The 17,274-nt window shown below is 42.4% G+C and overlaps 2 protein-coding genes across 5 annotated transcripts; both read right to left on the bottom strand.

Moving 5' to 3' along the window:
* Positions 1–324: 324 nt before the first annotated feature.
* sonb (SON DNA and RNA binding protein b) lies at positions 325–13,077 on the bottom strand. 3 transcript variants are annotated; one of them, XM_058085844.2, is made up of 20 exons: positions 12,617–13,077; positions 11,923–12,129; positions 11,657–11,688; positions 10,924–11,075; positions 10,660–10,850; positions 10,378–10,553; positions 10,004–10,262; positions 9,197–9,381; positions 8,920–9,072; positions 8,682–8,854; positions 7,116–7,250; positions 6,945–7,022; positions 6,669–6,866; positions 6,463–6,573; positions 5,084–5,200; positions 4,387–4,534; positions 4,242–4,310; positions 3,995–4,110; positions 1,522–1,623; positions 325–1,078 (listed from the first exon to the last, which is right to left on the bottom strand). In XM_058085844.2, the coding sequence occupies exons 1-20, from the start codon at positions 12,697–12,699 to the stop codon at positions 1,001–1,003; spliced, it is 2,763 nt and encodes a 920-aa protein (XP_057941827.2). In that variant the 5' UTR covers positions 12,700–13,077; the 3' UTR covers positions 325–1,000. The 3 variants fall into 3 exon arrangements, with proteins under 3 accessions (XP_057941827.2, XP_057941828.2, XP_057941829.2); XM_058085845.2 differs by having other exon boundaries at positions 10,378–10,550; XM_058085846.2 differs by having other exon boundaries at positions 11,923–12,126.
* An 812-nt stretch (positions 13,078–13,889) lies between these two features.
* Positions 13,890–17,109, bottom strand: LOC131137717 (calcipressin-1-like). Of its 2 annotated transcripts, XM_058085974.2 has the most exons (6): positions 16,938–17,109; positions 16,731–16,798; positions 16,514–16,656; positions 15,734–15,907; positions 15,385–15,544; positions 13,890–14,875 (listed from the first exon to the last, which is right to left on the bottom strand). In XM_058085974.2, exons 2-6 carry the CDS (start codon positions 16,768–16,770, stop codon positions 14,694–14,696), a joined length of 699 nt encoding a protein of 232 aa, XP_057941957.2. In that variant the 5' UTR covers positions 16,771–16,798; positions 16,938–17,109; the 3' UTR covers positions 13,890–14,693. The 2 variants fall into 2 exon arrangements, with proteins under 2 accessions (XP_057941957.2, XP_078654221.1); XM_078798095.1 differs by having other exon boundaries at positions 16,731–17,108.
* Between the last annotated feature and the right edge of the window lie 165 nt (positions 17,110–17,274).

Below are 17,274 nucleotides of genomic sequence, written 5' to 3'. Positions count from 1 at the left end.
TGCCATTTTTGGGTGCTCCTGGGGCCCCTGTTGAGTATGTGTGAGGTTTCCCCTGTTTTTTCACCAGAAAAGTGCATTAGAAGCAAGTTGAAAAAACCGAAAAAAACGACATACTAACCCCTTACGTTTTTTGTCAAAAATTGAAGCCCTAAATTTTTTGCATTTTATGCCATTTTTGGGTGCTCCTGGGGCCCCTGTTGAGTATGTGTGAGGTTTCTTGTTTTTTTCACCAGAAAAGTGCATTAGCAGCAAGTTGAAAAAAACTGAAAAAACGACATTACGTTTGCCACAACATCAACAGTTGTTTTACATGAAAATAACAATTTATTTACAAATATATTTTATCACCATCAACTATTTACAATTTTCACATTTGCAACTGAGTTCATACACAGTCTGTCGGGGGGTCAAAAGCGGAGTGGGGACCTGGGTGAAATAAATTAAAACAGACTGTTCCTGCGGGGAAGCACAAAATCCAAGAAATACAGCAGGAATGGGTGCAGATTCTGGAAGATCTAGAAAGCTGTGCTGGTTATTGTGTGTCGCTGCTCTATAGGAGTCCACAACTCAATACAAAGGGTCAAAAAATGAGCATAATAGGTCCCCTTTTAAAAGAGAACGCCCCCCCAAAATCACTAATCCAGATTTGTGGATGACACATGGCTAAAAAATAGTAGCCAAGAAATGCTAGCCCTTAACGAGCACATTAACCAAACATCAACATTATACGTTGTTAAAGACAATAAGTGGGCTTTTTTCACTATATATGTGAAATAAATATAATCTTTATTTTAGTACACAGTATATGAAAAACATCTTTAACAGTAGCAATCTGTGTATTGTACTACAACTATACCATTACTGGAAATATTTTACAATTCTCAATTTAAGATACTCCACAAGTAACACAGTATTTCTTCGTATTAGTGTGCGTCCAGAGAAATAAATTAGAAATGATGGGACAGGATATAAAAAGTAGGTCAACGCAACAGTCGTGCGTCTACGTGGAGAACAGGGGCCCAGTGGAAGCGGCGGTGAAGACGGGGCCTGTGTAAAGTCCTGGTCCGTCAACAGGAACCTAGTCAACAAAACAAAAACAGTTTTAGATGAAGTCCCATCACATGACTGACATCACGTCACATGTACGTTACGTATAGGTCCTTGTCCGTGTCTTTCCTACGTTAACTTCCACAGAGGCGGGGGCCAGTGGTCATTTCCCAACCTAAAGGTTGTGGGTTCAAGCCTCTGTCCTGCTGTGATCATGCATTTTTGGTCAAATACCCAACCCCCAAGTTGGTCCTGATGCTGCGTCATCAGTAGGTAAATATGCTAACAGCGTCAAAGCGCTTTGAGATGCAAAAGTGCTACACAAGTGAAAGACCATTACGTGTGTTTATATGATACATATGCAAAGAATTTACATTTTCGGTTTTAGTCTGACCGTTTGGAACAAATAAATAAGGTAGACTTCTTAGGCAAAGCAAGAAAACAAGTACTGGAGTCTCTAACTGGACTCGATACCTCGCCAAGAGCCTGCAGTGCCACAGTCGCCGCCATCGCCTTGGCATGCTTCTTGTTTGGACTGGCCGTCTGAGGCTGGTAGTCCACACCATTCACTGTCACCTGGTGAGGACACAACACGTGGAGGATGGAAGTTACAATGGAATACATCCCATAATTCCTATCACAGTTCCATATGTCCAAAACGAGTAGGAAGAAGCAGAGTTTTCTTTCGTATCTTCACCAACAACAACGCTAATATCTCTCCTGTGAAAAGCTAAGTTAAGTGAAGTGAGAGCTTGCTAGCATTCTAGGAGGGTTAACAAAAGACAGGGAGTTCAAGGAGATGTTGCCCCCGGCGACCACAGACTACCTAACAACAAGAGACTCTGACAATGATGAAAGGGAACCCGGTATGTTTGATAGCAAAATTGCCACTATGACAGTGCCAGTAGGACTACCTAACAACAACAGACTCCAACAATGGTTGGAGGGAACCCGGCATGTTTGAGGGCAATATTGACGCAATGACGGTGGCGCTACCGGCAGGACTACCTAAGAACAACTGACTCCGACAATGATGAGAGGGAACCCGGTATGTTTGATAGCGAAATTGACGCAGAAAATACAGTGAAATTGCGTTTTTACTACTAATACTACTACTACTACTACTGATGACAGTGGTGCTACCAGTAGGACTACCTAACAATGACAGACTCCAACAATGATGAGAGGGAACCCGGTATGTTTGAGGGCAAAATTGACGCGATGACGGTGGCGCTACCAGTAGAACTACCTAAGGACAACTGACTCCGACAATGATGAGAGGGAACCCCGTATGTTTGATAGCAAAATTGCCGCGATGACGGTGGCGCTACCGGTCGGACCAACTAACGACAACAGACTCCGACAATGGTTGGAGGGAACCCAGCATGTTTGATAGCAAAATTGACACAAAAAATACGGTGAAATCGTGTTTTGACTACTACTACTACTACTGATGACAGTGGCGCTACCAGTAGGACTACCTAACAATGACAAGCTCCGACAATGATGAGAGGGAACCCGGTATGTTTGAGGGCGAAATTGACGCGATGACGGTGGCGCTACCAGTAGAACTACCTAAGGACAACTGACTCCGACAATGATGAGAGGGAACCCCGTATGTTTGATAGCAAAATTGCCGCGATGACGGTGGCGCTACCGGTCGGACCAACTAACGACAACAGACTCCGACAATGGTTGGAGGGAACCCGGCATGTTTGATAGCAAAATTGACACAGAAAATACGGTGAAATCGTGTTTTGACTACTACTACTACTACTGATGACGGTGGCGCTACCAGTAGGACTACCTAACAATGACAAGCTCCAACAATGATGAGAGGGAACCCGGTATGTTTGAGGGCGAAATTGACGCGATGACGGTGGCGCTACCAGTAGAACTACCTAAGGACAACTGACTCCGACAATGATGAGAGGGAACCCGGTATGTTTGAGGGCGAAATTGCCGCGATGACGGTGGCGCTACCGGTCGGTCCAACTAACGACAACAGACTCCGACAATGGTTGGAGGGAACCCGGCATGTTTGATAGCAAAATTGACACAGAAAATACGGTGAAATCGTGTTTTGACTACTACTACTACTACTACTGATGACGGTGGCGCTACCAGTAGGACTACCTAACAATGACAAGCTCCAACAATGATGAGAGGGAACCCGGTATGTTTGAGGGCGAAATTGACGCGATGACGGTGGCGCTACCAGTAGAACTACCTAAGGACAACTGACTCCGACAATGATGAGAGGGAACCCCGTATGTTTGATAGCGAAATTGCCGCGATGACGGTGGCGCTACCGGTCGGACCAACTAACGACAACAGACTCCGACAATGGTTGGAGGGAACCCGGCATGTTTGATGGCGAAATTGCCGTGATGGCGGTGGCTCTACCGATAGGACTACCTAAGAACAACTGACTCCGACAATGGTTGGAGGGAACCCGGTATGTTTGATAGCGAAATTGCTGCAATGACGGTGGTGCTACCGGTCGGACTATCTAACAACAACTGACTCCGACAATGGTTGGAGGGAACCCGGCATGTTTGATGGCAAAATTGACGCCGAAAATACAGTAAAATTGTGTTTTGACTACTACTACTACTACTACTACTCAGAACACGTTTGGGGGGGGGGCACTGCAAAAAAAAAAAGTTTTACCCAAGTAGAACAACAACATTTTTCCAGACTTTGGAACACACATAAGGAGCACAGCATTAAAAGGACAGTAAAGACTTTTAAATGCGCCTTATAGTGCTGAAAATACGGTACATACATGCAATGATAATACTTCTAATAGTGTAGAAAGCAGTAGTTCAATATCCTGATGTAAATGATGATGATGATGCCAGTAAGTGGATCGGACATTCTGATGAGCTTGTGATGAGCTCGCCCCATGTCTCCACAAAGTAGGCGAGATCCGATAAAAGCATACCTTGAAGAGGAAATTCTTGCGATGGTCCGGGCCGCTATGATGAACCATGACAAAGTCTGGTTGCATCATCCTTTTCTTGGTGCACAGCTCGATGAGAGCCGACACCGGGTGCTTGCCTGGATGAGAAGAAATAAAGGAGGTGGTCCAGATCTCCAAATACTAGTATACTTATTTATACACACAGTTATACACACACAGTTCACTTCAATTCAGTCATCTTATTAGCAATAATACTTTTATCATTTACCCATGAGGTCCTTGGTTACCACCAGTCCCCCCGTTGGTTTTTGTGGCTTCTCCCCTTCAGCAACCAGACCTAGATCAAACAAGATCAGTATTTTATCACCGTTCATTTCAAGTCTGTGAAACCAAGTACTACGGGAACTCCGAACCTTTGCGGTCCACCTTAAAGTCGATGATGATGGGCTCCACGGTGCCTTCACGGTTCCTCCCCAGGCCTTCCCCTGTCTTCCAGCCCATCTTTCTCATTAGAAACTCGCCTACGCCGCCTGACACTGGTGCAGCCTTGAGGAACTGGTCCTAGAACAGAAACTTTATTCTCTCATTCGTTCACCTTGTAATAAATTAGTGCATGGTTTTATATTGAGGATGCCTTTCCTACATACAGTATTAAGAGGGCCCCCAAGGCCCCAAAACCAAAATTGCTAAGCCCGCCCACAGGCCACAGCAGGTCAGCCAGGTAAGAGAGTTGTGGTTTCTGTGATTTCCAGTCATCCCTGATCCCAGTACAGCGCTTTTCCACCACTTTGACACCTACTGATGATGCAGCATCAGGACCAACTGGGGGTTCAGTATCTTACCCAAGGATGTTTCAACATGATCAATGGATGATGGAGGATCGAACCCGCAACCTTGCCGATTGGGAGACGACTGCTCTACCACCCCAAATACAGTTTTTAATGAGAATATAGTATATTCAAACACAAAACAACAAAATGTATTATTGAGTGAAGCCGCAAAATTCTTACTGCAAGGTAACGTCATTAACTACAATTTACTACAATTAGCATTTGCTAATCAGAAGATGGGTTCTATATATAGAACAGTACTGGACTGCGTGGTCATTACCTTCTTCAGCCAAGCCTGTGGTCCGCTATTGGACAGCTCCTCCGTAGAGAGGACCTGGGCCCCGGTGGAGCCCGTGAATAGACCAGGAACTGTGTTGGACTGGGCCCACAAATCCACCTACGAAAGGAAAACTTGGGATGACTTAAAATAACATCGCTGTTGATGTTATGATGGAGTTACAGGAGTTGTGAACCGGCATCACAATACAATTCATTCACATTGCAGATGCAAATTTACTACCTGACTCAAATGTTACATAAGAACCAAGTACAAGACAAGCCAATATTAGTTTAAGAAAAATAAACTTCATCCCATAATGTATTTCGTCTCAGTAAGATATTGAATTGGATATGCCAGGGGACTGCAATGCTGCCTCTGTCCACTAGAGAGCGCCAAAGGACTCCAGCGGAAGGTTGCGCCACTGTTATCATGGATGCTGATATAAAGTCTTGTGTGTGTTTTTATCGCTCCTCCTCTGTTGTATATCATAAAAATAATTGTTAATAAAAGCTGAAATGTTGCTCTCTGGCCTTGTTGATGCCAAACACAAATATTTGTAATCAAGGCTATAGTAAAAACAGAAAAAAATGGTAGAAATCTGCCTATGGATCTTTTTATCTAAACTACTAGCAAAAGTGACTGGAAACAATAGTGTGCTATTGTATCTTTGAGGATTTACATAATAATAATAATAACCCTCGTGAGGAAAAGCGGTAGAAAATGAATGAATGAATGAATAATAATAATAATCCTCGTGAGAAAAAGCGGTAGAAAATGAATGAATGAATGAATAATAATCATCATAATAATCCTAACAATAGCAATAGCAACAACAACAATAATAATAATAATAATAACCCTCGTGAGGAAAAGGGGTAAAAAATGAATGAATAAATAATAATAATAATCCTTGTGAGGAAAAGCAGTAGAAAATGAATGAATGAATAATAATAATAATAATCCTCGTGAGGAAAAGTGGTAGAAAATGAATGAATGAATGAATAATAATCATCATAATAATCATAACAATAGCAATAGCAACAACAACAACAATAATAATAATAACCCTCGTGAGGAAAAGAGGTAGAAAATGAATGAATTAATGAATGAATGAATAATAATAATAATAATAATAATAACCCTCGTGAGGAAAAGAGGTAGAAAATGAATGAATAAATAATAATAGTAATAATAATCCTCGTGAGGAAAAGCGGTAGAAAATGAATGAATGAATTAATAATAATAATAATAATAATAACCCTTGTGAGGGAAAGCGGTAGAAAATGAATGAATGAATAATAATAATCATCATCATAACAATAGCAATAACAACAACAACAACAATAATAACAACAATAATAACAATAATAAACATCTACCTGCTCTTGGGCCCGGCTAAGCATGCAGATGGCGCTGACATCATGAGGGTTCTCGGCCAAGCGCCTCTGAGCTTTGATCCTCTCACTCACAGCCTGAGAAATGTCTACAGGCTACAAAGATGAAAAGTGTTTAGGAAACGTGTCACTCATTCCTAAATTGATAAATATAAAAATAAAAAATAAAAACTTTCTCAGGGCAAACGAACCTGAGGTGGTGGGTCAGGAAAAACGCTGTCGCCATCTACTGTCAAGGACTCAGCAGGTCCCAGCAATGCGGCGGCTTTCAGAGTTTCGCTAGTTCCTGATAGCGAGCTCGGTGCAACCATGAGACCGGCGGTCTGCGCCTCGTCAAACGTTTTGTCCACTGGGACCCAATCTCCGTAGGCGTTTAGTGTCCTGCTCTCCTGGAAAGCACACACTGTATCAAAACACTCTAATCACAACACAATAAAAAAAAAACACTGTGAATCTTTCACTGAGACCTTTTTACGGTGTTGAGATCCTGAAGACACGGGGAACTCTTTAGCCATGCCTGTGGCTGCTGGTCGTACAGTTGTACTCTGGTTCAACAACAGGAAGATTGTACGTTCAAATGGCGTTCACTGTACAACGTACTGGAGTACATTTTGACAGTAAAGGAGGGAATATGTTACATTAATATTGAAGCTGATGGCTTTATGTTCACGCAGAAGCAATCCCCCACACGGTTTCTCATCATCCTCCTCCAATGACACGTGTGGTATTGCCACCGGCAGCTCGCCTTTGCTGTCCACGATCATCTTGCACTTCTACAACCACAAATACGACGTACAGATGACAATTTAAAAAAAAATTGTCCACAGTGTAAAGCAATACATTTGTAGAATAAACATGAAATAACATTTAATGATGCTGTTCTAGCTTAGAAAACAATATCTGGCAACATCACCAACGGTGATGACAGTGGAAATACCGCTAGGACTACCGAACGACAACTGACTCCGACAATGATGAGAGGGAACCCGGAATGTTTGATAGCGAAATTGACACAGAAAATACAGTAAAATTGTGTTTTGACTACTACTACTACTACTACTACTACTGATGACGGCGGCGCAACCAGTAGGACTACCTAACAATGACAGACTCCGACAATGGTTGGAGGGAACCCGTCATGTTTGATGGCGAAATTGCCGCGATGACGGTGGCGCTACCGGTAGGACTACCTAACAATGACAGACTCCGACAATGATGAGAGGGAACCCGGTATGTTTGAGGGCGAAATTACCGCAATGACGGTGACGCTGCTGGTAGGAGTATCTAACGACAACAGACTCCGACAATGGTTGGAGGGAACCCTGCATGTTCAATGGCGAAATCGCCGCAATGACGGTGGTGCTACCGGTAGGACTACCTAACAATGACAAACTCCGACAATGATGAGAAGGAACCCGATATGTTTGAGGGCGAAATTCCCGCAATGACGGTGGTGCTACCGGTAGGACTACCTAATGACAACAGACTCCGACAATGGTTGGAGGGAACCCGGCATGTTTGATAGCGAAATTGCCGCGATCACGGTGGTGCTACCGGTAGGACTACCTAACAACAACAGACTCCGACAATGGTTGGAGGGAACCCGGCATGTTTAATGGCGAAATTGCCGCGATGACGGTGGTGCTACCGGTAGGACTACCTAACAACGACAGACTCCGACAATGATGAGAGGGAACCCGGTATGTTTGAGGGCGAAATTACTGCTATGACAGTGACGCTGCCGGTAGGAGTATCTAACAACGACAGACTCTGACAATGGTTAGAGGGAACCCGGTATGTTTGAGGGCAAAATTGCCACGATGACGGTGGTGCTACCGGTAGGACTACCTAACGACAACAGACTCCAACAATGGTTGGATGGAACCTAACATGTTTGATGGCGAAATTGCCGCGATGACGGTGGCGCTACCGGTAGGACTATCTAACAACAACAGACTCCGACAATGATGAGAGGGAACCCGGTATGTTTGAGGGTGAAATTCCCGCTTTGACAGTGACGCTGCCGGTAGGAGTATCTAACGACAGACTCCGACAATGGTTGGAGGGAACCCGGCATGTTTGATGGTGAATTTGACGCAGAAAATACAGTAAAATTGTGTTTTGGCTACTACTACTACTCAGAACACAACGGGGGGGTTAAGTTACAATACATATAGAAATAAAACGCTGCAAGACGGCCTTACATCAGTGAACTCCTTAATGCTGATGCTATTCGCCTGCTTCACTACTTTCTTTTTCACTTCCTCAAAAGCAGCGTTCATGGGCTGAGCGAGGTTTGCACCAGCAGCTTTGTTGGAAATGGTGGGCAGCAGCGAGGACAGGGTGCCAATGTTGGACAAGGCGGCCGTCATAGTGGCTGTGAAGTAAATAATGTAGAGTTAAGTGTCGCGTGAACATGTTTGATGCCATTAATATTCATACCTGCTGTCATACTGGCCATAGCGGCGTTCATGGCCATGTTTGGCAACGCCAACGGTAGAATTGAGGTCCTCAGGCTGGCGGGGATGGACATACCTGCTTTGGCACACATGGCGGCCGCATTGGCCTTGGCAATTTCCAATAGCTGTTCTTTTCCTGAGGGGACAAAAAAGGTACATTCTCACTAAGTAGTACTTTAGTACCTTTATTCATTATCTACCACAGCGATATAGTGAATAAGGCCTGATTTGGTAACAAAATGGTAAAAATAATATCCGACCTAGTTCACTGATTCGTTGAGGGCTGCTGGCATGTGTGCGACGTTGCCGCGTCGGGGATCTTTTTTTGCGTAAAATAAGCACAGGCGAGTGGCTTGGCTCTCGTTTCCAGCGGTCCCTCTGGCTGTAAGTGGCCTGCCATCCTCGAGATGCAGAACGTGACCTCCGGGACTTCCGGACTCTGGACCTGAATAGACCACATGAATAAAAGAAAAACTGATTCTGTACTTGTGGTGTAATTGTGTTAGTTAGCAAGGTTATGGTTTCATTAGCAAGCCAATAGGTTGCTAAAAAAGGATGTTTTGTGATAAAAATACATGAAGTACACAGCTGGTCTCATATTGTGTATTAATAACATTGTAAGGTAAATGTAAGGTAATGTAAGGTAAATGTACATTAACTGAGGTTAGCTTTTGCTGTAAATTTGATAAAAACACGCTAACCGAGTCTGCAAATCAATCTCCTCCACCTGTCTTCTGCATCTGTCTCCCTCACACCAACTCCCCTCATGTCCTCCTTCACTACATCCATAAACCTCCAATTTCGCCTCCTACCTGGCAGCAAACTTCTACCAAAATATTTACTATCTCTCCTTTGGACATCCCAACCATCTCAGTCTGGCCTAAAGGACTTTATCTCTAACATGTAATGTCCCTCTGATGTACTCTTTCCTGATCCTATCCATCCTGGTCACTCCCAATGAGAACCTCAGTATCCTCATCTCTGCTACCTCCAGTTCTGCTTCCTGTATTTTCCTCAGTAGCAAACTAAAAGACAGCAACATTAAGAAATAATCCAGCGGACTCTACCTTGACCGGGATCTTTTCCTCCTTGAGGAGCTCCTGGATCTGGACCTCGTCCTGTGGGTTCTATGAGGTGACCTGGATCTTTGCTGCCTCGTCGCTAATTTCCCTTCTTTACTCCTCGGCTGGGTCTTGGAGGAGCTATGCCTCGTCTTTGCAGGGGATTTTCTCGTGTGTTCTGATGCTTTTATCTGTGGGACGATGGACTCATCCATATGTTTCGAGTCAACACATGGGCTCGGCAAGGACCAGGTTGCAGGATCATCTGCGATTGTAGCATTAAATCACAATAAAACATCTACAAGAAGTAGCTTCAGAGGGTAACGCTACTATGACAACCAAGAAATAGTTATTTAAATATAGTGGACAAAACAACGTACCATTCCGACATGAACTTTCTCTTGTCGTCGCTGCTGACTTGTGACTCTGGTCTGGCTTCTGTAGTTCTACTGTGGCTCCTCCTGTCGGACTTTGAGACAGAAGCTGGACACCTTTTGAGATATTTTGTTTGGACTCTGTGGACCGGTCCAAATCCCGCTTGTTTTCTAAGGATCTACTGTATTCCCAGACAAACAAGAGAATAAGCAAGAAAGGAGGGATAAGATTATTTCAATTAATTTGTATATACTGCATATATCTGAACCTCTATGGTTTTATACAACCTGTGTCTGGCTCTGGACCTGGACCGGGTGCTGTGATTACGTGAAGTGGATCTCGAACGAGATCTGGATTCCCGCTTGCCGAGTCGTGAAGTCCACTTCTCTCCACTGGAATGTGAACAGTTGGAATGTGAACGTGAGTAGCTCCTCCTACTACTCCTCCTCTCCTTCGCTTTTAAGTTGCTGGAACCATCCTGGAGAGATACAACACAGACAGGAGATCAGGAATTTGAGCATGAAGTATATTGCGTAAGATGTTCTTCTTACGTCTTTTGGGATGATATCAGGTAGCTCCTCTCGTTGCCTTCTCATCTCTCTTTGCTTTCGGTCAAATTCTCGTCTCTCATCTTTGTGCCTCTTCTTCTTCTTCTTCCTTTTTCCTGTTTTGTGCTTCTGACTTCTGGAGCTGCTATCATCACCTCGAAAAAACATGACAACAGCTTGTTAAAGGAGAATTGAACTTCTGGGGGGTTTTTTTGCCCATCATCCACAATCCTTATGTGAGACATGAACAAACATCTTTCTCTTTTTTGTGCCTCTAAATATATAAAAAACGGCTAAAAGAGACAGCTAATTGTTACATGTGATGGGATACACCTATGCCGCCAACAAAGACCGCTATTAAAACACCTACAACAAGTTTGTATGCTTTAATATAATATAATAGTTGTTAAAATGTAGTAATAGGTACATTCATACTTGCTTTATAAGTTTCTCTCTTGTGTGTCATTTTTTAACATGAAAATATAACATTCCAACAACATTTATAGGTCAGAAAAGTGGAAAAAGCACAACAGGTCCCCTTTAATATGCACATTATGTGTTATTGTTACATGCATTCTTAGCTCTTTATCTGTTTGTATATCTTTAGAACGCACAAAAACAGAAATACATATGTGTTCATGTCTCACAAGAATTGTGGCTGATGGACAAAATTCCAAAAAGTACATTTTTCTTTGTAGTTTCTTTCATATTTCATATAAAGACGGAAAACACTTACTTTGCTGCTCATTCACTGTTGAGGCTCCTTTTCTGTGATAAATGAATGAAACCAGCGTTACAAAAGTCGGCATTAGATCGGTTTGTGTTCGGGTTCCACCGACTATTTCAGTTTAATTTAAAGTCACTGGACGATTTGAAACAGAACCACCTTGCATGAACACATCATAAGAGGTTTGTGCACTCATGAGTCAGCACAGCAAACGTACCATCACATATTAATTATTAAGGGCTTATTTTGAGCAACTTTACAATAATCAGTTTTACCTGCATGGAGATTTTGTTTGTGTGTCCAATTCTTCCCCGGATTCCGAATGGCTCTCTTTTCCCTCCTTCTCTCTTTTCTTTTTCTTCTTCTTACTTTTATGCTTTTTGTGCTTCTTATGTTTCTTATGTGAGCTCCTGCCATCGCTTTTTCCGTCTCCATTGTCTCCAGAAGCCGCGTCACTGCACAAATCAGCATGTGCAGCACTGCTATAAAAGAGAATGCATAAATAAATATGATGGGATTCAATAGACACATTAAACACATCTGCATAATCACTGATAATATGGCTTTATTTTGATTGACGTTGTCAGAGGAGTGTTAATTTGACTACATTTTACTCATTCATGTATATTATATTATAGCATAGACATTAGCAATAAAAACACCACGCTGTATGACATTGTGAACTACAACCAGTTATTCGTGACCATGAAAATGCAGAATTAAAAGCATCATCAGCGTCATGTACACCACAGAAAGTTTGATGCTCTATGATCCCTCATTCTGCCATGCAACAATGTCGTTAGCTATATATCAGCCACTGCTTACCGACAAGCAATTCCCATGTTATTACGAATGGGTGGGATAAACTAACGTAAATATCGCTTAACAACCAATTTTAACATTGTATTGAAACCTATCACGTTGAGTCTGGTAGCTAGCATGCATGCAAAAAATAAAACCGTGACATACGTTGTGTCGACATTCTGGTCTTCGATTTCTCTGATTTTATTTAAAATAAAATCTTGAAAGATTTGCTCTATGTTGGCTGCCATTTTAAAAGTGTGCAGCCAAGTGTCCGGGTAGGAACGGTTGTTGAGGAGTTAACGTTCCGCGTTGTGCATTTATTTTCTATTCAGCTTATCCTCACGAGGTTCGTTGATCTTTTTTTGTTTGTTTTGAGCCTGATATCAATTCCTAGCGGTTTTGTATAATAATCAGTAACAATTTTAGAAATTGTAAAGAAAACAATAATATTACAGCTGGAGCCGGTGTAATGACGAGATGTGTGCCGGCTTAAATGCGCCTCTTCGCGCATGCGTATGGCAAGAATGCTGTTTTCAGCGTTCAAACCAAGGAGATTGTACAATGTGAGAGAGGACTCATCATTAACTTCCGTATTATTCCCTGGGCGGGTTTGGCCGCCATTTTAGAGTGCTGAAGAGTTTTAACAATGCCATTACTAAAATAAACGTTGCATTGTGTAAATACTTCCAGGGAAATATCCATACAATATAAGTACTTCTCAATCACATTTCTCCTGTTCCTTATGGTCATGAAAAAATATCAAAATTCAACTTAAAATGGTAATGATGTGTGCTCCTAATACGTATATACACTGAATAATGTATAATAATAACATAACATAACGCCCACTGTTAAACATAACAGATTAATTGTGATCTATCAGTCTGGAAAATATTATATAAAGCCATTTCTAAAGCTTTGGGACTCCAGCAAACCACAGTGAGAGCCATTATCCATAAAAACATGGATCAGGGGTGAAACTTTAACCAAAATTACTCCAAGAGCGCAACTACTATTCATCTAAGAGGTCACTAAAGACCCCAAAATAACATCCACTTGCTTCAGTTAAGGTCACCATAAGACAGACACAGGGCAAATTGGACTGTATGGCAAAGTTCCAAGACAAAAACTACAGCTGAACAAAAAAAAAAGAAACTTGTCTCAATTTTACCAAGAAACAGAAAGAGATCCCAAAGAACAGTAAAATATGGTGGTGGTAGTGTGATGGTTTGGGGCTGTTTTGCTGCTTCAGGACCTGGAAGACTTGCTCTACCAAAACAATCCCTAAGGCAAATGTCCAGCCATCTGTTGGTGACCTCAAACTGAAACAAACCCGGGGTCTACAGCGGGACAATGATCCAAAACCCACAAACAAGTCCACCTCAAAGTCCTGACCTGAAGTCCATTGAGATGCAATGTATTTACACACATTATATTAGTCAGTTCCCTTCTTTTAATGGCATCTTGGCTCAGCAACAGCATCTTGCAGTAGTTCCTACATCAGAATAATATATAATGGACATTTTAGAACTATATATAATGTGGTATGATGATATGTGTTATTTGAGAAATGGACAATTCTTAGAATGAATGAATCTGAATACACAGCTTCTTCCTTTTTAGATGACTATGAAATGACAGAGAATCATATTTCCATGTCATTTAACATTTAGAATTGACAACACTTAATATTAGGTCCCCATTTTGGTGCAGTATACAGTGTAAAGCAGCACACATGGGGACAATACACACTGTACACAACACACAGTTACAGTGGTAACGATGTATTATCACACACACACACGCCTCTGAAATAGCAACTATGGAAATATGACATGCATGTACCTATTGCGTTTTATTGAACAGTCACACTTTGTTTTTTCCACCCAAGACATGCAAGAATGATGCTGTCTGTTATACAAGCTCTTCTCATGAACACATTATAATAGCACACAAACTTAACTATTTAATTAATACATATAACCAGTAAAAAAAAAACAAAAATAAACATGCATGAACATAATCTGTATATTATTTTTCCACAATCATCCCTGAACCTCAAATTGAAGAGTGGTACGGATCATTAGGTAACTAACCTGAAGACTGAACCTACAGGATTCTCTGGTTGCCTCCTAAAATAGGCTCCATCATCCCCCAAACATTTGAACCTCAGAGAGCACATCTGCTGCCCCCTGGAACAATTACATCACAACGATATTTTGTAGCCGTAATCCAGAAAGGTTCAGTGCTTGTCAGTGGATGTATAGTCAGGCCGACGCGTCTGGATGATCTTGGGCCGTGAAGGCTGTCGCTTGTTTGGATCGCCGTCATCCTGAGATGAGCTGTCGCAAAGCTCCTCTTTGCAAACATGGACGACGACACTGGGAGTTGTGGGTGTAGCCGTGTGGAGCTCGTACTTGTCACCTGGAGATGGGATTTGTTAGCATGAGCAATTATTCATTCATTCATTTTCTACCGCTTTTTCCTCGCGAGGGTCGCAGGGGGTGCTGGAGCCTATCCCAGCTGTCTTCGGGCGAGAGGCGGGGTACACCCTGGACTGGTCGCCAGCCAATCACAGGGCACATTTTGAATGTGGGAGGAAACCGGAGTACCCGGAGAAAACCCACGCATGCACGGGGAGAACATGCAAACTCCACACAGAGATGGCAGAGGGTGGAATTGAACCCTAGTCTCCTAGCTGTGAGGTCTGTGCGCTAACCACTCAACCAACGGATCACAATTAAAAGAATCTAAAATTGAATAATATTCAGCAGGATTATCGCCCACATAAACAGCCAAGATAAACTGATAGTAGATGAGAAACTGGTCAAAACTGTGTGATCGGTATCGGTCGATTTCACTCATGGATTATGGAGATCAGTATTGGCAGCATCAAATCGGAACATCCCCAAAATATATAGTCATTGCGGTACCTGGTCCTAGTTTTGAGATTGCACACAAAAGGTCGTAGTTGATGACAGGCATGGAGTCCTGGGACTGCTCCCAGCCGACTGGAGGCGATGCGGGGGGCGAGATCAGGAATTGCTTATCTGGCTTTGGTGGCTCAAGTCGAGGACTGCCAATGTGAACAGACTGTAGAGAAAAGCAGACGACCATGACGTACCTGCCAAGCCAGGTCTTCCTGATCTCCTGTGGTCTACATACCAAACACTTGACCACGATGCTAAATGCAACTTGATGCGGACTCAGATATATAAAAATGCTAGCAGGTCTGAGTATAGGCACCACTTAAAAATAACACAATATCTCTCATTAACATACCTGGGCAAAATAAAGGTGCATTTCTTTGCCGTGGAAATCTGTTTTATGCAGTTGTAGTCTTGCTTTGGCCGCAGCCAGAGTGTTGCTGAAATTCATTCTGATCCGACGGAAGGATTTGAAGTACTGGAACTGAACTTCCGGATCAAAAGAATGGAATAAAGCCTCAAAGCTAGCCTGCAGACGGAAGGAGGGAGAGAGAAAATTAGTGGGAAAGAAGGGGATCAATAAGGACAGAAGTTGTATGCAACTCTAACTGCCTATTTATGATATTTTATGACTCTTGTTTTGTTTAAGTAGGCATCGGACAAGCGACGCTCTTATTTTGAAGGATGGTCACTGAAGTGTGTTGTGTGTGTGTGTATTTACAGGGAAGACAAGCAAAGTTCAATAATAAATGTACTTCTCATATTTACTTCCACATCATCACCAGGCAGGCGAAAACGTTCCTTACATTAAAATCGTAAAATACAACGTGGTGAAAATATACTAAATATACTAAAGCTAACACACATGCTAACCCCCTGCTACCTTCATCTCCAGCTCACAGCTAAACCCGATATATTAAACAGTATTAATTCGAGGCTGTCAAAGTTAACGCGTCAATGACGCTTTAACGGAAGTTTCCTTTAATGGCACGTGCGCTTCTCCTGTTCCACCCTAGGCCCACACCACAGTTTGATTGAAGCACTTAGGAACTTATTGCACTACTACAGCAAATACATTACATACATTTACATTTCATTTCGCCACCGTTGTAGTCAATATTGTTATTTTTCTTACCTTCAGGTGTCCACCGTTAAATAAGTCCGCTGGCACTTTGTATGCAACCAGGGCATTGGGTAAAGCATTAAAATGAACATCCACCATCGCGTCATCTTCGCAAATATTGTCTGATTGCTGCATTTTTTTGTACAGAATACAACCTGGAAACACAGACATAAGATGAACATAAACGCAGATAATAATACAAAAGTAATGTTAATTGTATGATACCCACCCTTTAGTAGTAATTCCAAACAATGGTTGACTGATCCCATCCAACAGAGACAATCCTATCGAGGCCGGCTGAAAAGATAAGCAGGAAGCACGAATGACAGAGAAACCGACGCGAAACGAGCAAAGTAAGTCACATATTTTAGTCTCTCGTTCCTAACTCCATAAAAATAGCAATTAAACCTTCATATGAAAATAGAAAATACGTCACATTAGTTTTGTTTCCCCGAGTGTCGCAAGTGAAGAAGCTGTCACTTCCGGTTTCCACGACGTGTGTTTTGTTTCCGTATGACTTCACCCTACGGTGGCCGAGAAACCTCAAAATACTAAAAAAGCGAGAGCACAAATACACAAAGTGGTGGTAATGCAAAACCAATGAGATTATTCAACAGGAGAGCCAATTGTAAATCCGCTTCTGTATTACTTCCTGAGCGTGGTTGGCTAGCATTTAAAGGTGCAAAATGTGCTTTGAAAACATGCTCTTGCTACACCGCTCAGCCACTAAGTGCTCAAATAATGGATGATGTATGAATCAATGTTTGAGGCGA

This window comes from Doryrhamphus excisus, linkage group LG17, assembly GCF_037039965.1.
Source record: "Doryrhamphus excisus strain RoL-2023G ecotype Guam linkage group LG17, RoL_Dexc_Guam_v1.1, whole genome shotgun sequence".
Lineage (NCBI taxonomy): Eukaryota > Metazoa > Chordata > Actinopteri > Syngnathiformes > Syngnathidae > Doryrhamphus > Doryrhamphus excisus.
This window is presented reverse-complemented; position numbering and strand designations above follow the sequence as displayed.